Genomic DNA, 17,901 nt, shown 5'->3' with positions numbered 1-17,901 from the left:
TTATAATTACCACCACCTCCTCCGCCGCCTCCGCCTCCACCTCCGCCTGGGATGAAATTAAATAATTAAATTTTATTTTTAAAGATTGTTAAAAAATTTAATTTTAAAAATTTTGATTTAATATCTTGATTATTTTTACAGCAAGCCTTTTTAGAAAACGTTATTTTTCTTTCAAACATTTGCAATTTTTACTCACAATTTTTGACTTTATGAATGACGTATCAAAATGAAAGAAACCAAAATTATAATAAGAAACTTCGTCAAGTTATTATTTTGATTGAAAAACTTGGCAGGAAAGTTATTATTTACCTCCTCCGCCGCCGCCGCCTCCTCCACCTCCGCCGCCGCCTCCACCTTCCATCGTCTCCTTGTCATTGGCAGTGACAATGGCGACGCAGAGTAAGGCCACAACTGCGAGCCTGAAAGCTGAACGGATGACCACAGATTTAAATCAGAGAGTTTAGCCGTAAAGCGTCGATAATCTTTAATCTAATAAGCACTATTTGAAATGCAATCTTCTTTTAATCTATCATTGGCAAAGATTAATAACAATCGGAAAAGAGATTTAAAATTAATCCTCAAAGAGAAAAATAGTGTCATACCCAAGAAAAAAAATAGAAATGTATTCTTACAAATAAGAAAGTAAAATGAAAAGTTAATAGTTTCTTAAGATCTTGGAATTTGAGGGTAAATTTAATATTTAAACTTACCTTTCATGTTTGCAAAGGGTGTACCCCGATTCCCAGTTGGTCTGACAGTATCCACCAACGAAAAACGAATAGTTCTACGCTGCAGAGCTGGTCCTTTTTATTCACAAATCTCGCCCCCTCCGATGGCTCTGATTTCCCGAAAGCCAAGAAAATCACGCAAACAATCTTAATGACACCAATCGGACAGCTTCAATAGCTTTATCAGCGAAATGATTGTTGTAAGCGGTCTGCTATTGCGTTCCTATAGCCAATTCAACTGGCAGATAAAAATCTTGATTGGCTTTCATGTTTTTTCGTGCGGTTCAAAGTTAATTGCCGTTAATGGGGTTTTAATGCGCGCCCATCTTCTTTTCTAATCAGCAATACAAAACTCTTCTTTTCTCAAATCTTTTGTGCCTGTGCAATGCTAATACCAAGGCGTATTACATTAATACATATTTTTTTATGTGAAATATGTGTAATTTTTTTCTTATCAAAAATTATCTAGAATTTAACCTGTTTATTACATGCTTCAATTTAAGTCCGTGTGCAAAAATTTTTTTACCTTAATTCTTCGTCTAAAGAATTTTCTAAATCAAGCTAGCAATTGAATATTTGTAGTTTTTTCCTGCACCTTAGAAATTTTATATATAATTTCATCATTTTATTGTGTCCCATTTTCCAAACTCGGCAATGAGAACATGAGAAGATAAGAAAATTTCAATTTTGACAGCCTTTGCACCTGCCTCATCACGTTCATATGCACATACGTATTTGCGATAAATATGATGACAAATATCATTTTTGTAGATCTCTAATCTTTTATTGCGAAATATATACCTAGCAATAATTTTCATATGCCGGTGTCTATAGGTTTATTAGAATTTTAGGCCACTTCAATATGAGCTCCTTTTTTATGTTTATCTTACATGAAGGTTGCACTTGAAGATGTAGATGATCATTTTACGCAAATATTCGCAAACAGCGAGCAATAAAGAAAGGCATACTTTGACTTTTTAAGCACTACCTGAAGTTATCAGAAAATTGCTTGAAGTGCACAGAGCAACAAACGAAACATTCAAGGATTGCCACTCGGGATTTTTTATTCAAAAGTTACTGTCAATAACTTATTGATAAGCGATAATTAGGGGATATTTGATGTTCGCGTGGCATTGATTTACATTCACATAATATTTTTAATGACAAAAAATGTGCTTCAAAGGTACAGCAACATATTTCCCCTGAAAATTAATTCAGTGACGAGACAGATTTAACCCAGGCGCATCATTTAAGGGCCAACTGCCACCGCCTCCCTTGTTAGTCCGAAGTACGTTCGGCCTGCGCCCCTTTTTCTTCAGGGGTTTTAAGCCCTGGTGTGACCTGCCATCGACCCTCATAGATTGCCCAACCAAAAAATGGTCATCTGTGTCGTTTGTGTGAAAACAGAGTATTTATTTGGCAGTAATTTTGAGTGTTCGGTTCTCTCTATAGTGAGAGGGTTCACCGTGGCGGCGTGTCTCCTTTGATGCTGGGCATTTTTGTAAACCTCTGCTATTTGCGGTACTCATCTTCTAATTTTTTTCTCCTATTTTTTTATCATTACTGTGTATAATTAATATAATAATTGAAAACAGTACAGTAAATAATTTATTCACAAAGATGACCAAAAGATAATTGGCGGTAAATTTGTCTTCAACAGCTAGAAACTAATATTATTCAGTAATCCAGAAAAGATATATTTTATACATGTTTCATTTTAACCCGTTCAAATAATTTTCTTGAAACGATTTTTTGGTCCCTTTCAGTTAGTTTTTTCTCTTACACATGACGTCGATGAGCACTGCACTATAGATTAATTTTTAGATTGAATTTGAAGTGCTATTTTACGCATTTGCTTGAACTCTGCTTGTACTGTATGTGCGTACGTCAGCGTGAAATCAAACGATCAACGTCACTGCCCTTTTATCTTTTGCTCTGTGTAGCTCATACTGATGGTTCTTTGAATTCACTTAAATTTGTTTTCTCCAACTGAACCATTTCATCTTCATTTTGAATAATATGTTACAATTATCGTTCTAGATTTTCTAACTGGAAAATGAAGTGTACGTATCATAATTTGTTTTACTGTGTTCAGGATGTTGAAAGGCAAGGCTAGGGTATAATAATTTATTAACAGTTTACAAATAAATAAATATGTTTGCAGAATTTATTAATAACGGTACATGCCACAGGCGTTCGGCAATTACAGGGAGCACGACCCAACGTATGTGTTCGCAATGGTGCACGAAGCCGAGCTTGGCCAGTCGCAGACTTGCACACCGGCGTTGAAATGTAGTCCAGCGGGGCATGTGAATGCCACGGCGCCATTGTGGTCGCACTGGCAGAACCTGGTGCAGTCACCTGGGTAGGGCAGGTGGGTGGACTGGTTGCACGCGTTGACTGTGCAAGCGGAGTTCACACAGTCCGGACACTTGGCCGCTGGTGGATTAGTGGCGCAAGGGGGCGTCGTCACGCATGGAGGGGTTGTGGTCGTGCACGGAGGAGTTGTGGTTGTGCAGGGAGGGGTTGTGGTAGTGCAAGGAGTAGTTGTTGTGGTGCAAGGAGTTGTTGTGGTGGTGCAAGGAGTCGTGGTGGTCGGACAAGGAGTTGTCGTTGTGGTGGTCGTTGTGCAAGGGGTGGTTGTGGTCGGACAAGGAGTTGTTGTAGTTGTGGTTGTTGTGCAAGGGGTGGTGGTGGTCGGACAAGGAGTTGTTGTAGTTGTGGTTGTTGTGCACGGGGTGGTGGTGGTTGGACAAGGGGTTGTGGTAGTTGTGGTTGTTGTGCAAGGGGTGGTGGTGGTTGGACAAGGGGTTGTGGTAGTTGTGGTTGTTGTGCAAGGGGTGGTGGTGGTCGGACAAGGAGTTGTTGTAGTGGTGGTTGTTGTGCAAGGGGTGGTGGTGGTCGGACAAGGAGTTGTTGTAGTGGTGGTTGTTGTGCAAGGGGTGGTGGTGGTCGGACAAGGGGTTGTGGTAGTTGTAGTTGTGGTACAAGGAGTCGTAGTTGTGGGGCAAGGAGTCGTTGTAGTTGTGGTGCAGGGAGTCGTGGTGGTCGTACAGGGAGTCGTTGTTGTAGGACAGGGTGTTGTTGTTGTAACCACTGAAAATATTTTCAATTTTATTATTCATTTATGTACTTATAAATTATTCTTCCCATAAAATATTAATTCATTATAAATATAATTATAATATTTTCCTTACATTAGAAGATTATTCAATCAGAAAAATAATAAAAATAATAATCAATAGCTTAAAATTGAAAGCTGTATTATATCTCAATAAAATAAAATTGTACATTAATTTTTTTTATCAATTAGCGACTCGAGAAACCAAAATATTTAAATATTCGTATCGTTTAATTCAAAAAGTATTCAGCAGTCATTATCGAATTTTTTTAAGTTTCAAAGCTTAGAAATATTGGTCAGACTAAGTCGTAAATTATGGGTTGTATGAAAAAATGCTATGAATAAATACATTTAAATAAGAAGAATAAATGTTGTATTTATACCCCATTAAAGAACTCTATTAGAGAAAATAAAATATAATTCACCTGCACCGCCGCCTCCTCCACCTCCACCGCCTCCACCGCCACCTATTTGGAGATAAAAGTTTAATAAAAAATTCTTTCTCTGAAGTTACAGTTTTGTTTTTTCATAACAAATTTCTGAGAACTATATTTGAATTCACAAAGGAATAATATAATATTCCAACAAGTCCTCTTTAGTTTTAATTAACTTGGCTCAGTGTAGTGAAAAATTACTGAGTGAAACTGATTGTCGAGTATTTACTAATGTGATAAATACCGCTTTTAACTTCTAGAGGATTTTTTTTTTTAGAATAATTGATGGTCAAAAAACTTGCCTCCGCCACCGCCTCCACCACCTCCGCCGCCGCCTCCTCCTCCTCCACCTCCGCCGCCGCCGCCTTTAATATAGTTTTAAATGAAAAACCAAAAATAAAACATTAAGCTAATATTTACCGCCTCCTCCGCCTCCGCTCTTATCTCCAATCACATGGGCAGTGGCAAGGGAAATGCAGAAGAAGGCCACAAACGCTACCTTGCAAGCTGAAATAAGTTATCATAAGTAAGATGTTTGGCTAAATATATAAATTATTATTAGAACAATAAATCAGAATTAATGGTTAAAAAAAAAGAGAGACAAGAATTCAGTTAATTTTTTTCCAAAGTCTTATTAAATTGGTATTAAAAAAAACCGCTGATAAGATCTACTTTTATTATGTTACAACTTAAAACCAATGGAATAATTCGTAGGCTAAACGCCAATGGACTAAAATAGTAAATAATTATTTAAATTTTATGATTTACAACTGAACGATGGATGCTCTGTAGTAAAATAATTTTTAAATAAGTTGCGGAATAATTTTGTTTGAAGTACCTTTCATGGTGGACTGGAAGAATATCCCTCCACGCACTTTTTAGCTGCCGCAGAAAGTTGGTCTGACTCAAGTAGGGTCCACCAACTGCTTTGGCAGACAATAGTGGCCGAACGCTTTATACCCCACGCGACGCGAAAAATCGGAGCAATCTCTGAAAGTCTCAATGACATATCGATTAGGGGATTTGCAGCAATGGAGGCCCAATTGTGTATTATTACCATGCTGATATTATTTCTCAATTGCCAATCACAGTGACACAATCTTGATGAGTACCTCTTCAGGCGCAGACCAAAGATTAATCGTCTCGGTACATCTTGGGTGGGTAATTTCAAGTGCTCTCAATTAAGGGATATGCAAATTCCGCCCAAACCACGCCCAGCAAGGTGCATCTCCGTTTATTCGTGAAAAATTCACAGATTTCCGGAAGCTTTTCTCACTTTTAGCCGTTTCGTCAGCGGCGGTTGTGTTAAGTGCTGCGTGGTAGATTATTCGATTTGATAAAATGAACACTGATACTTATTTGTAATTCTTCATGTGCTGTTCAGTGCTACAGTAGTAATGATTATGTCGGCACGCGTAAAAGAAAACCCTTGAGCGCTCATCAAAAATGACAATTTACAAGCAATGCTGAGCATTGCGATAGTAAATTAATCGCAAGGAAAATTATTTGGCTGACAAGATATTGACATAAATATTGCTATTAGGTCATGAAAAACTAGTTTAATTGTTCAAATATGCTAATTTTTTTTGCAAAAACTGCTCATGTTACTTTTTCATTGTGTCTTTATGTGAGAATAAAAACGACTTTTTTGAACTCTCTTAGATTGGTTTAAGACTTTTTATGCAGTTTTTTTTACATATCAACGGAAACTTCATTTCCTTCTTCTGTTTTTGTTAGTTTATTTACTATTCATACAATAAGAAAAAAAAACACACACAAATTTACGGCATGTATGGCTGACTTGGCGTTTTTGGCCGAGTTTAACAAGTAAGTCAGACTTAATTGTGAGCCTTGTAGGTCAATTTGCAAAGCGAGAAGGAAACTTACTTTTCCGGCGGCGAGTCTGACTGGCTTTTGAGCTGATATGCTATTTTAATTTTTAAAGTGGAGAAAAAATGTTAAAAGGCAAACGCTTACAGAAAATTTTAGCTAATTAAATTTTCCACAATATCTTTCATGAACGTTTTGTTGTAAAAAATTATTTTATTTACTAACGGGATGATCCAAGTCAACATAAAAAAATTCAATAAAATCAATATTATTGATTGTATTGAATTTTTTTTTCAGAGTTAGCCAATCAATTCACCATTTGAGAAATCGAATAACATTGGTTCTTATGGCAGCCTCATCTTAGAATGATTGAATCTTTTCAATCCTAAGACATGTTGTACAAAATGAAAAATAAAAAATATTGGCGTTGGAAAAATCAAAATTGGTTCAGCGTGGGGCTGTAGTCAGGCGATCAAAGATTTGTAAAATAGGCAACCGAAGCCAATTTTTTGAGCTTTTACAAATCTTTGATCGCCTGACTACAGCCCCACGCTGAACCAATTTTGATTTTTCCAACGCCAATATTTTTTATTTTGCATCTACTACAACATATCTTAGGATTGAAAAGATTCGATCATTCTAAGATAAGGCTGCCATAAGAACCAATGGTATTCGATTTCGCAAATGGTGAATTGGAAAATTAATTTTAACCTTAGGACTCTAATTTCATCAAAATATGTTGAGCCTTTTACTAACAGATGCCACCTAAAAATGCCGTCGAGGCCGACAATAGCAAGTTTTAGTTGATTTCTTCAAAACAACTTTTATGAATAAAGTATAAAAAAATTATTTAATTTAGATGGCTACCAATGCTGAAAATTTGAAATATTTATCTCAACACTGACTAATAAAATATTAAATTCGCGCAAACCTCTAATGAATCGAGCGCACCAGCGAATGCAGCAGCCGAGCGAAGCGTCAAGCAGAGGATGGCGCCTGAAGTAAAATTTGTTTCCTGTCCGTAGCACTTAACTTGTATTTCTGAAGCCAACGACCAATTTTCTCTTACTTGGATAAAACCTTCAAATGTTGTTTATTTGTCATTTTCAAAAAATGTCTTCCGCGCGGAATAAAACGTTGACGACGAATCAATTGTTTTAATTGAAAGTAATTTTTTTTTTTTTTTTGTGTTCAATGGAAATGATTAATTGAGAAAGGAGTTTTTTTTTAATTTCTAATGTTAATTACTAATTATTGTTTTATTTCCCCTGAAACCGAAAATAATTTTCACAGAAAATTATTTCTGTGCTGATCCCTTTTTTTTAAAGTATACGTATATAATTATTAATGGCTTTCTTTGTCCACAGAGTGCATGGTGCCTTGCCGGGGTCTAGATTGAGGAGCCCAAATTCGGCCCGAAAGAGGCGAAAATCGGCCGAAATACAACGTGAGAAGGATCCAGGTAGCGCAGCAGAGAAGTGATTCGGCAGAGCAGCTCGAAAGCCAGTCAGCCTCGCCGCCGGAAAAGTAAGTTTCCTTGTCGTTCTTGCTTTGCAAATTGACCCACGAGACTCATAATTAAGTCAAAAACGCCAAGTCAGCCATACATGCCGTAAACAGGTCAATTTTTTGTTTTTTTAGTCTAGTAACCTCGAGCAATTAAATATGTTGTTATTTTATATTAAAAGAGAAAATTTTTCATAAAATTATAAAAAAAGAAATAATATTGCGAGCCTAAAACGTTTTTTTTTTTAAGATCATTTGTCTCAGTCACTCGGTCTACCAAAATTCAATTAAACTTTCAATTAATATAACAAATTGTTTGCTGAATATCCCTTTTTAACCGCAGATAGGTTTCATTTTACAAAGTTAATTATTCATGTAATGATTTTAAATTGTATTGTATCATACAGAAAATGCACATTGATCTCGAGATAAAAATTGAAGTAGTTAGTTTTCAATGAAAATTTCAATGAGCAAAAAAAAAATGACTCGCAATTACCATTTAGATAAGATTTAGTTACAAGTGCCTTGCCAATGGGACTGCAATAATTTAAATTTAGATAATTCTATACTGCGCATAGTAGTTTGTTATTTGATTATTTTGGACCAACAGGTCATCTTGTTTTTACTCTTTTTTTCAATTTTTTTTTATAATTTAAACAGCCTAAAATTACATATTAAAATGATAGAATAGTTCATGCACCGTATTGGGAAAAGATGGCCTTAATTTGTTATATAACAAAATAAAAAAAATTAATCAACTCTAATAAGATAAGGTTAACATAAATGTTCCGAGTCTTGTACTTTTTCTGTTTTAATTTTAAAACAGATGGGAATGCCTTAAACAGAAATAAAAGTCTCAATCCGAACTGCTTGTTTTCTCAATTTTATATAATTTTGCATAGCAAAACTTCAATGTTTAGGTCTCTTTCAGAGCTAGCAACAATATCTGCTTAAGTCAATACAAATATATATTGCGGCTTTTTTAATATAAAATTATATATCTTTAAAACAGGGAAAATTTTATGAAATAATATATAGAGTAAAGTAGAGCGACAAGAGCTTTTTTATTTTTAATAAAAAAAAAATTCAAGCGGCCTTATAAAATATGAGTTATTGACGTTATTGCATTAATTAATTTTTCCACCTCAATTTCTACCCAGCAAAAAGTTGCTTCACAACGTATTTCACAATAGTTTCAAATATATATTTCATCACGCGGACTGCGTTGTTCAATGACATTAAATCATCTGCGCCAGGTGTGTTTCCCTGCTGTTGCTCACGCGAAGGAGGCTGGAATTGATTTTGGTTTGCGCTGCCATCGCCGCCTGAAATTTAAAATAATGGCGCAGCAATAAAAGGATCAGAAAATACGCGCGCGTATTGGATTTGAATGAAAATGTAATACAATTTATGACCTACCTCCGCCGCCGCCGCCGCCGCCTCCATCACCCCCGGCTCCACCACCTCCTCCTCCACCACCGCCTCCCCTGTGAAGCGGGTCTGATTTATGGGTGTTTGCGAATGGCAAAATCAGCGCGGGCAATAAAAGTATCAAAATCCACTCTGAAATTTATGTTCTTGCTTAAAATGAGAGTAAATGCGATTGGGATTTTATTGTTGGATTCAATTTGGTAACGCCTTTTTCCTCAAAGATTTGAAAGATTTATTCAGTGTACAACTTTTAAGTGACGTTTCCTGTAAAATATAACTATTACAATAACAGTAATTGTATGTGTTGAAATAAAGCGAACACATAATTCTGGATAATATGGAAAATTGTAAGGAAAGCCAGTCATAATAAATAGAGTAATTGAAATGAAGTATCGTTTTGTATGGGAAAATTTACTACATTGAACTCTTTCTGATACTGGACTCTCCTTATTAAAAATATTAATTTGTAAATTTAAAACAAATTGTTTGACAATATTGACTTACAATTAGCACTGAGAGGATTAGTAAGTCATTCAAAAATTTGTTGCTTTCCATTTATGCGCAGGCAAAATTTCAAACAATAACAGAAAATTTAGGCTCCAAGCGTTAATTTACAGATTAACTTTTGCAAATTCTTTTATAATTATAAAAAATACTTTTGTTACTTCATTTCACATTTCACTCGAACTAGTATTTTGTTACTTTTCATGTAATTTTTTTACATTGAAACAGCTTTATGAGAGTATTTTGTTTTAAATGAGTCAAGGAATTATTTGATAAAATTAGTATTTTTTTGGTCTTCAATATTAAATTTCTTTCAGTAATGTTGCGAAGAATAAAGCCCAATGAAAACAAAATATAATATTTCGCCTCACTAAGTTTTGATAATCCAGTTTAAAATGCACAAAAAAACCGACATTTTTACTAATACATATATTAGATGTACAGCTGAAGGGGCCTTAGGAACGCCGCTTCTGCATTGTGTGTCGGTTTGCCTTTTTGCAGCTCTTTTACGTAATGGGTATGGCACTTTCTTTGCCCCTAATGATATGTCATTCAAGATTTTCCCATTGTATAAAAATACACTAGCACCGTTGTGCATTCACTTTTGAATAAGAAACAACGTTTTGCTGCCGACCAGAAAACTTGCGGCTGTGTAAGGTCAAAGTGTAGATGAGATGGCATTTTTTTTATAAAATTAATTTTTTTTCAAATTGGTGTCAAAATTAGTGCAATAAATAAAATTTTAAATCGAGCAAAATTTTGGCATATATATTAATTTGGCAACGTGCAAAATGTTAAATTTCGTAAATTTTTAATCTTTATATGGTTTGATAATATTTTTTAACAATTATGAATTGAAGGAGATGGTTAGACTTTTTTGTTTACTAAAGATATAATTGAAAAGCACTTATCGTCAAGTGCCTCATAAAAAGCAATGTTAATTCGTTGACCAATAGGGAGGGAGGAAAAACAATAGACGCACGCACTTGAACTGCTTAATTTTAAGTGTGTATGTACCTTTAACCATCCTCTGGCTGTTTGCTATCACGAATTAGCAACGATCCCTCGTCAAGTAGTTTGAAATTCTTTAGTGATAAGAAATTCGAGGAGGAGGAGGAGAAGATTTGCTTGCACTGGCCGACTGTCGCCCACGCAAAGAAAATATGTTCGAGAGTCGTGATTTCCACGTCACCTGACTATTTTCATTGAATATTCGAGTGCATTGCACGTGAAATGGACAAGGACAATTATTATTGGGCCAGCAGTTCGCCTAGTAAGGGGGGGTGATAAGATAATTATAGCCTCTTGAAAGAGTCTTAGGTACTCTCCAGAAATATTTATAGCTTAATGAGTAGTAATGAGTTTATTTTATAATTGAAACGAAAAATTAATACATCACATTATTAATCGATAAAAATATATTGTTCTCTGTTTTAATTAGGCATTTACCCGGGTATTGCAAGAAAATTATGTTTCTAGCTCAGGTGTTTAATTTCTCACCTGTCTATGGTTGGGCTAATTGAAAAACTTCTGGGACGAGGAGATCCTATTAAGAAAAGTTTTATTCAATAAATTACACTGTACATCTTACAAATACACTTCATGCACGTTTAAATCTCTTATACTCTATTGCAAGGCTCTTAACTTATTATAATTACGGAAATAATTATGTTTTAAAGATTACATCACATTTTCACTGAAACCTCTGGAGCGTGCTGGTGACGGAACACCTGGCCAAGCTCGGCAAGTCGCACGCCTGCAGGTCGGCGTTGAAGTGCAGACCTCTTGGGCAGCGGTGCTGCAGGGCCTTCTGGGGCACGCACCTGCAGTAGCGGGTGCAGTCGCCAGGGTAGGGCAGCAAAAGCTTGTTGAAATAGGTCACGTCTTCAGCCTGGGCACACTTTTCGAGCACCATCCTCGGGCAGTAGGGTGCAGGGTCTGCAGGAGGGTCAGCAATTGTTGTTGTCGTTGTTGGTGTCGTTGTCGTCGGAGTGGTCGTGGTGGTTGTTGTTCTGAATAACAATGCAAATTGTATCAGAAAATCAGTGGCAATGTGTATAAATATATTTGATGTGTTATTTTTAATAATATGTGGAGGGTGATTTCATAATTACAAAAACCTATCCGAGGTCACTTAAAATTATCCAGTACGGTTAAATTAGCCTTTGAATTTAGCTCTAGCTCTCCATGCGTTTGGCAATGTGGCTAACAATAAGTGTAAAAGTACTAAAAGTCAATGGGTAAGTTAACTCTGAGCAAGTTAAAGCCTTTTGGATCACCAGATTTGTGGTTTTTGGATTATTTAACAATAAACAATAAGTACTTGAATATTTTACAAATAAATATAAGCCAGAAATATATAAAAGCGTTTACTGTAGTGTTTGGGAGATTTATGATTTATATCAGAATGTTTGTTAGCAATAGATACAAATAATATATTATGTAATAACTCTGCTCTGTATGAACTGAAAAAGAAACTTATTATTTGAATTTTCTCTGTTCTCTTGAATATTACCTGGTAGTAGTGGGTGTAGTGGTAGTTGTCGTTGGCGTTGTAGTCGTAGTTGTTGGTGTCGTAGTTGTTGTAGTTGGCGTAGTAGTAGTTGTTGTTGGCGTAGTAGTAGTTGTTGTTGGCGTAGTAGTAGTTGTTGTTGGCGTAGTAGTAGTTGTTGTTGGCGTTGTAGTTGTTGTAGTAGGTGTGGTTGTTGTACTAGATTGAAAATGTATTTGAATATGATTTCATTTTTGATTCGGATGTATGTATCATATGACTTTTCAGTTATGAATATATTTATTGAATTTCCAGCACGATTTCATACTCTCTACCTTTTTTGAAAAGATTTGATGCAATTTTCTATTGGTCATGCAGGTTGAAAAACGGCCAAAACTATTTTCAAAGCTCTCAAGATATCAATAAATTCTTTTTTTGCCCTAACTTTGTATGTGTTGTGAATAAAATACCTGGTTGTTGTTGTAGTAGTGGGTGTTGTAGTAGTGGTTGTTGGAGTTGTTGTGGTTGTAGTAGGTGTAGTAGTTGTTGTAGTAGGTGTCGTTGTGGTACTGGAGGAGAATACGGGAAGCATTGTGAATTTTGTGTGTAAAGTATTTTTGTGTTCTAGATTTGTACTATGTTACTACAGCTAAAAGTTAGTGTGATCCACCAATCCCTCTAATGTTGCGTTAAACCTGGCAAGCAATTAAAGTTCACTCATTCTACCTTCATTGCTCAATTAAGTAAGTTTCATTTTGTTAAAATCAACTTATTTTTTGAGTAGAATGAAGAATGAACTCAATAATATTTTTTTTTTAAATTTAAATGCCAACCTTTATAAAGATAATAATTTAAGAATTTCATATTAAGAAGGTTTTTTTAATAATAGTACAATGTTAATTACTTAATAATTTTGAAATTTGTTCAAAAAATCTCAATAGCTTTCAAATAGCTAGAAAGAACCGTATTTGTTTTATACAGTTTCATAAAATTCAATAAACCGAAGCAATAATAATTTAAATAGAAACAATATCTGAAAAGTATTTCTAAGCTTTTTATAAGGTACTTCATAGTCGGTAGTACTGTTTCGGAAGCCCTCAGTGGGGTATTATTGTCCGCATTCGAAGCGGAGTACTTTTTGGTCTGGGTTACTTTTGAGTCTATTGATCTATAATAATTTGTGTATGTGTTGTAAATACATTACCTGGTTGTAGTTGTTGTGGTTGGTGTTGTAGTTGTTGTAGTAGGTGTTGTGGTAGTTGTGGTAGGTGTTGTGGTTGTTGTAGTGCAAGGAGTTGTTGTAGTTGTACTGAAGTGTAACAGTGTAGGTGAATTTAAACGAAAAAGTTTGTAATTTTTAATCGAGTATGTTTATAAAATGCAAAAACAAATATCTTCTATGTTTTCATTGAGAATAGTTAAAGAAAAGGCATTTAAAAATTTGTCAGGTTTTTTGCTTGCACTGTAAACTAACGAGTGTATTTTGCTTTTGTGTAAATTGCTCCTCATACTGTCTAAGAAGTGTATATTTTTCTGTTATTTGAAAATTACCTTATTGTGGTGGTTGTGCAAGGTGTTGTAGTTGTGCTGCAGAAAAAGTTTCATGATAATTTGTTAAGTCTGTGTTCTGTGTATGTATATATATATGTTAAAGCTCAACTTAATGTTGTGAGAGATATTTCCGAGTATTATTAATGATAGATATAATTTGAACTCATTTTTAAAATTTAAATGAGGAAAATGACCAACAGTAAAAATATGTGAAAACATAAGGCCGTTACATAAATTAAAGCAGATTATTAATCTATTTTAACTTCATATTAATTTTTTTATAAGTTCAAATTTGAATTTATCTTGAGAAGATAAAAATTCGAGTAAGTATATAAATAATGTGATTAATATTAAGTGTACCTAGTCGTTGGACAAGGCGTTGTAGTTGTGGTAACAGGTGGACATGCTGTAGTAGTGACACATCTGAAAATTTCTTTGTGTGTTATGGATGCATTTCCCACGCCAAAATGTTTGTAAATATTTTTGCGTATTTGTTTTTTGTTTGATATATCAGGGAAAATGTTTATCAAAATTTGGCAGTAAAAACTTACGGTGCTGGTGTGGTTGTCACGACGCACCCGCAAGAAGGATCCGTTACAGCGCCACCACCTCCTGAAATAAAATTTAAACTTAATCTTAATATTTTTAATGCAAACATAAAATAAATGACCTATTAACTGTCCAAAAAATCATTTCGTAGCAATTAAGGAACATTTCTGTTTTGTTTATTTGTAATTTATTTTTATTTTTTAGTATTTCTTGTCCAGGTTTCAACGTTTTATGCAACATTGCTTATCAATTATTGGCATCAAATCACAACCTCTGCGAAAATAGATTGTCTATCAAAGATGTTGGCAATATGCAGGTTCGTGATAATAAATTTTGTTATAATTAGGACGTGTGCACAACCATTTGAACTTTGTATTTTGTTATTCGGCTAGATCAATCAAAGTCGTAAACACTTGTTATATACTTAGAAGATATTTAAAATGTACGTTTTTGCTGAATTTTCAAAGAGGGCGCATTATCTGTACATCACCTAGACTAATTTATATCAAAGCAAATCTTTTATATTCTAAAAAACATGTATTTTAGTCAAGTGAGTGATGGAAAATCTCAGATATCAATGCATGATATTGGAGTGTCACAAAATAAGTATATATTATCAGTTGAAATTTTCAGAATGGGTATTAATCAGTTTCTATTCTATTGCTTATCATAATGAATTGATTTGTTTTTTGTCAGGTTTTTTAACATAATCAAATTGGATGTTGGACTTCTGCTATTTGAAATATAAAATTAGAGTAAAATTCAAATCGAATAGCCTTGATAAAAAAGGAAAAGTTGCCTGACACAGAACTTTTTAACGGAATGGTTTAAAAACAGGATTACTTGTGAAATTTTTCATCGAGATTAAATTATGATAAACATTTAAAATTATTTAATTTCAATTTGCTTACTATTTTCTTTTCATAGTAATTATAAAAATGTAGAAATCTTACCACCTCCGCCCCCTCCGCCACCTCCACCGCCGCCTCCTCCTCCTCCGCCTCCTCCTCCACCTCCACCTCCGCCGCCGCCACCTCCACCTTAAAATAATATAATAATTTAATTGACCTGCTTTATTGATCTATTGATTTGAAATAAGATGTAGTGTTCAATGTATCTGAATGGAGAGTTAAAATTTTTGTACAATTGCGGCTATTTCTTTTATGTTTGTTTCATGCTTGTATGTGTCGATAATTTAGTGTTTCTGAAGATGTTTTGTCTTAGAAATTTGGAAAAAGTGTATAAAACAAACAAAAATGAAACCTCCGCCTCCTCCGCCACCGCCGCCGCCACCGCCTCCACCTTAAAAGCAGCATTTTATGAGAATCGGAAAATAAAAAATTCTTTAACTACATTTTACGTAAAATAAGTATTTACGGCTATTTTGTTAACGTTTGGATTTTTTTTTTTTAAATTTTGTAATTTATTATTTGTTTGAAATAAGTAAACGTGGAGGATATTGTGAGAAAAAAAAAGCAAAAATGAAACCTCCGCCTCCTCCACCACCGCCTCCGCCTCCTCCTGAAATTGAAAATTCTCCTGTATTAAATTGAACTTCCGAATTAAAAATTTAATAAATACCTCCTCCGCCTCCGCCACCTCCTCCTTGGCAAGTGACTGCCGTTGCCAGCAGAACACACAGGAGCGCTACCTTAATGGCTGCAATTGCAAACGGCTTGGTTAATTAGTCCGTTAATCCATATTGATCTAAACACGAACCCTTCATTACGGCCTCGTCAGTTGTGGGACTCGAGAACTAACTAGACTTCCCGATGAGAAACTGCTTTTTTCAAAATGGCTCTGTTTGCTTTTATAGGCCCGGCGAAGATCAATCGTTCACACCTCAGGCGATAACACTTGTTCGCACTCTCCCCAACACGTCGAACAAGATGCGAGAATTCGTCACCTATTTTTTTTTATTGTAATCAGAAGATTAGCGTTTTGTCGCGTCATAAGAATCCAGCGGATATTCGCGTGCTAATCCTAATTTTGATGGACAAGCAACGGTCAAATCAAAATCACTATTATTATCTCGCACTTGAATCTTTGATTCCGAAAATTCTTCGTCTATTTGACAAGTTGTCCAAAATTGACATCTAGTCGTGATTTGTAGAACTTTTGAAAAATGGCCAAAACCAAAAAATTTACAAAATCGCTTGTGCCAATTGAAGTACGTACGTGTGGTCTCTGCGTGCACTTGATTTGAATTGCCTTCTGAATTGGCTGCTATGTGAATATTCTCTCTAAAACTGATTATTACCTATGGTGATAAGTCAATCAATTTTTCTCACTGTCAATCACAAGTACGCTAATTAGGCCAGCAATTGACAGCTCGATGAAGCCTGAATGAAAAAATTTTTTCAGCCAAATTCCAAAGAGCACCATAGATAATTGTCTAAAAATGACCCCATTGATAGACTGACTTTTTAATTTTTTTGCTAGTTTACGTGGGTTTGAAATTAATTAAAAGTTATTGAAATCACATTTAAATTTAAAAAAGGCAAAAGCGTTTGAAGATACTGGATTAAATTTTCCAAAGAAGATGTTGATTTTTTCAAAAAGAGAAGTAACGATTAAATTTGTGTTTAAAACATGGGGAAGCGATTCCAACGCTAAAAAATATTCTAACCTTGAAAGAAGAAAATTAAATAATTCTACATTATATATTTTTTGAACTTGAGTTTTTATCCTTAAATTTTACCAAATTTAAGTCAATTTGTCTGACAAAATAATATTTTAATCTGAAAAAGTTGATGGAATCAAAAGGAAATATTCTGATATTGACCAAATTGTGCAGTTTTTACAAATTCAACGTTTTTTTTTACCCCCCATCACATATTATGGAAAGATCAGCCTTGGTTTTCTTGATTTTTTTCTCTCCCGGCATTATCCCTTAACAAGGTAGTTATTATTGTTGTTGAGTGCGTACTTCTTTCTCCTCTGCTTTCAATCTTGTTGCGAATTTCGCTCCAGAGATTTTCCGCAATAAATCCATTCTGGCTTCAGTGCTTATTATTTGCAAATTGCCATGTGTTAGCGAGCCACATGTGGCGTCAAAGCTGATTGTGAAGGAGACATGAACGGTGAGAATGCGGCCTTGTGATAGAAAATCCAAGAAGATGACAGACGATTTCGCACCTGTCACTCAAAATTCACAAAGGATATTTTATGCTACTGAAATGGAAAAATATCAAAGGGTGAAACGCAAAAATGAAAAGTACAAAATTTCAGGATTTTGAATATTTTCATTTAAAATGTACCTTTATTCTTGCAAAATAGGTTAGGTACCTGATTTTCAGTTAATTCTAGTAGATCATAGAAACTAATTATATAAAATAAAATTTTTTTGAAGAAATTGACACTCGAGGAGATTATTTTGAAATTGAAGACGACGGGCTTTTCCTTGTTGTACAAATTGTTTTTATTCAAAAACAAACCGCATCTACAAGTTTCGGTCTGAAAAAAATACTAAATTGAAATATTTTTCTATTTAATGTATTTTTTTCTTATTTAGTTTTTGCTGATTTTTTTATTTTTATTTTTCTTGCTCATGAAATAAGATTGCAGAGGCGTGACTAAAACTGATATAGAGCCGTTTTGTTTTTCAATAAAAACATTTTTTACAACGAGGAAAAGCCGGACTTCTTCACTTGTATGTAACATTAGACTTTAATTTTGATAAAGTTAGAAAGGAATTATCGTTGAATACTTAATTTTTGCATTTTTTATGAACACTCAGAATATACATATATTCAA

At 34.6% G+C, this 17,901-nt stretch overlaps 2 protein-coding genes and 2 long non-coding RNA genes across 5 annotated transcripts; all 4 read right to left on the bottom strand.

Moving 5' to 3' along the window:
- Positions 1-3,027: 3,027 nt before the first annotated feature.
- Positions 3,028-4,369, bottom strand: LOC132205821 (histidine-rich glycoprotein-like; the record flags this gene model as incomplete). The annotated part of the gene is made up of 2 exons (XM_059635133.1): positions 3,028-3,824; positions 4,275-4,369. Coding segments are annotated over 2 exons (744 nt in total), but the record flags the coding sequence as incomplete, so codon positions are not given.
- Positions 4,370-4,720: 351 nt separating this feature from the next.
- LOC132192510 (uncharacterized) lies at positions 4,721-5,355 on the bottom strand. 2 transcript variants are annotated; one of them, XR_009441340.1, is made up of 3 exons: positions 5,341-5,355; positions 5,122-5,273; positions 4,721-4,790 (listed from the first exon to the last, which is right to left on the bottom strand). It is a non-coding gene; the product is annotated as an uncharacterized LOC132192510 (long non-coding RNA). The 2 variants fall into 2 exon arrangements; XR_009441341.1 differs by lacking the exon at positions 5,341-5,355 and having other exon boundaries at positions 5,122-5,312.
- Positions 5,356-11,098: 5,743 nt separating this feature from the next.
- LOC132205820 (uncharacterized) lies at positions 11,099-15,150 on the bottom strand (the record flags this gene model as incomplete). Its single annotated transcript, XM_059635132.1, has 8 exons — positions 11,099-11,566; positions 12,070-12,264; positions 12,516-12,614; positions 13,250-13,354; positions 13,597-13,632; positions 13,957-14,019; positions 14,148-14,208; positions 15,099-15,150. Coding segments are annotated over 8 exons (930 nt in total), but the record flags the coding sequence as incomplete, so codon positions are not given.
- A 497-nt stretch (positions 15,151-15,647) lies between these two features.
- LOC132192744 (uncharacterized) lies at positions 15,648-16,424 on the bottom strand. The gene is made up of 3 exons (XR_009441368.1): positions 16,324-16,424; positions 15,865-16,051; positions 15,648-15,804 (listed from the first exon to the last, which is right to left on the bottom strand). It is a non-coding gene; the product is annotated as an uncharacterized LOC132192744 (long non-coding RNA).
- Positions 16,425-17,901: the final 1,477 nt, after the last annotated feature.

Source organism: Neocloeon triangulifer, unplaced genomic scaffold, assembly GCF_031216515.1.
Source record: "Neocloeon triangulifer isolate White Clay Creek 2 clone unplaced genomic scaffold, ASM3121651v1 ptg000003l, whole genome shotgun sequence".
Lineage (NCBI taxonomy): Eukaryota > Metazoa > Arthropoda > Insecta > Ephemeroptera > Baetidae > Neocloeon > Neocloeon triangulifer.
Note: the sequence above shows the minus strand (reverse complement) of the source record. Positions and strands in the feature narration are given on the sequence as shown.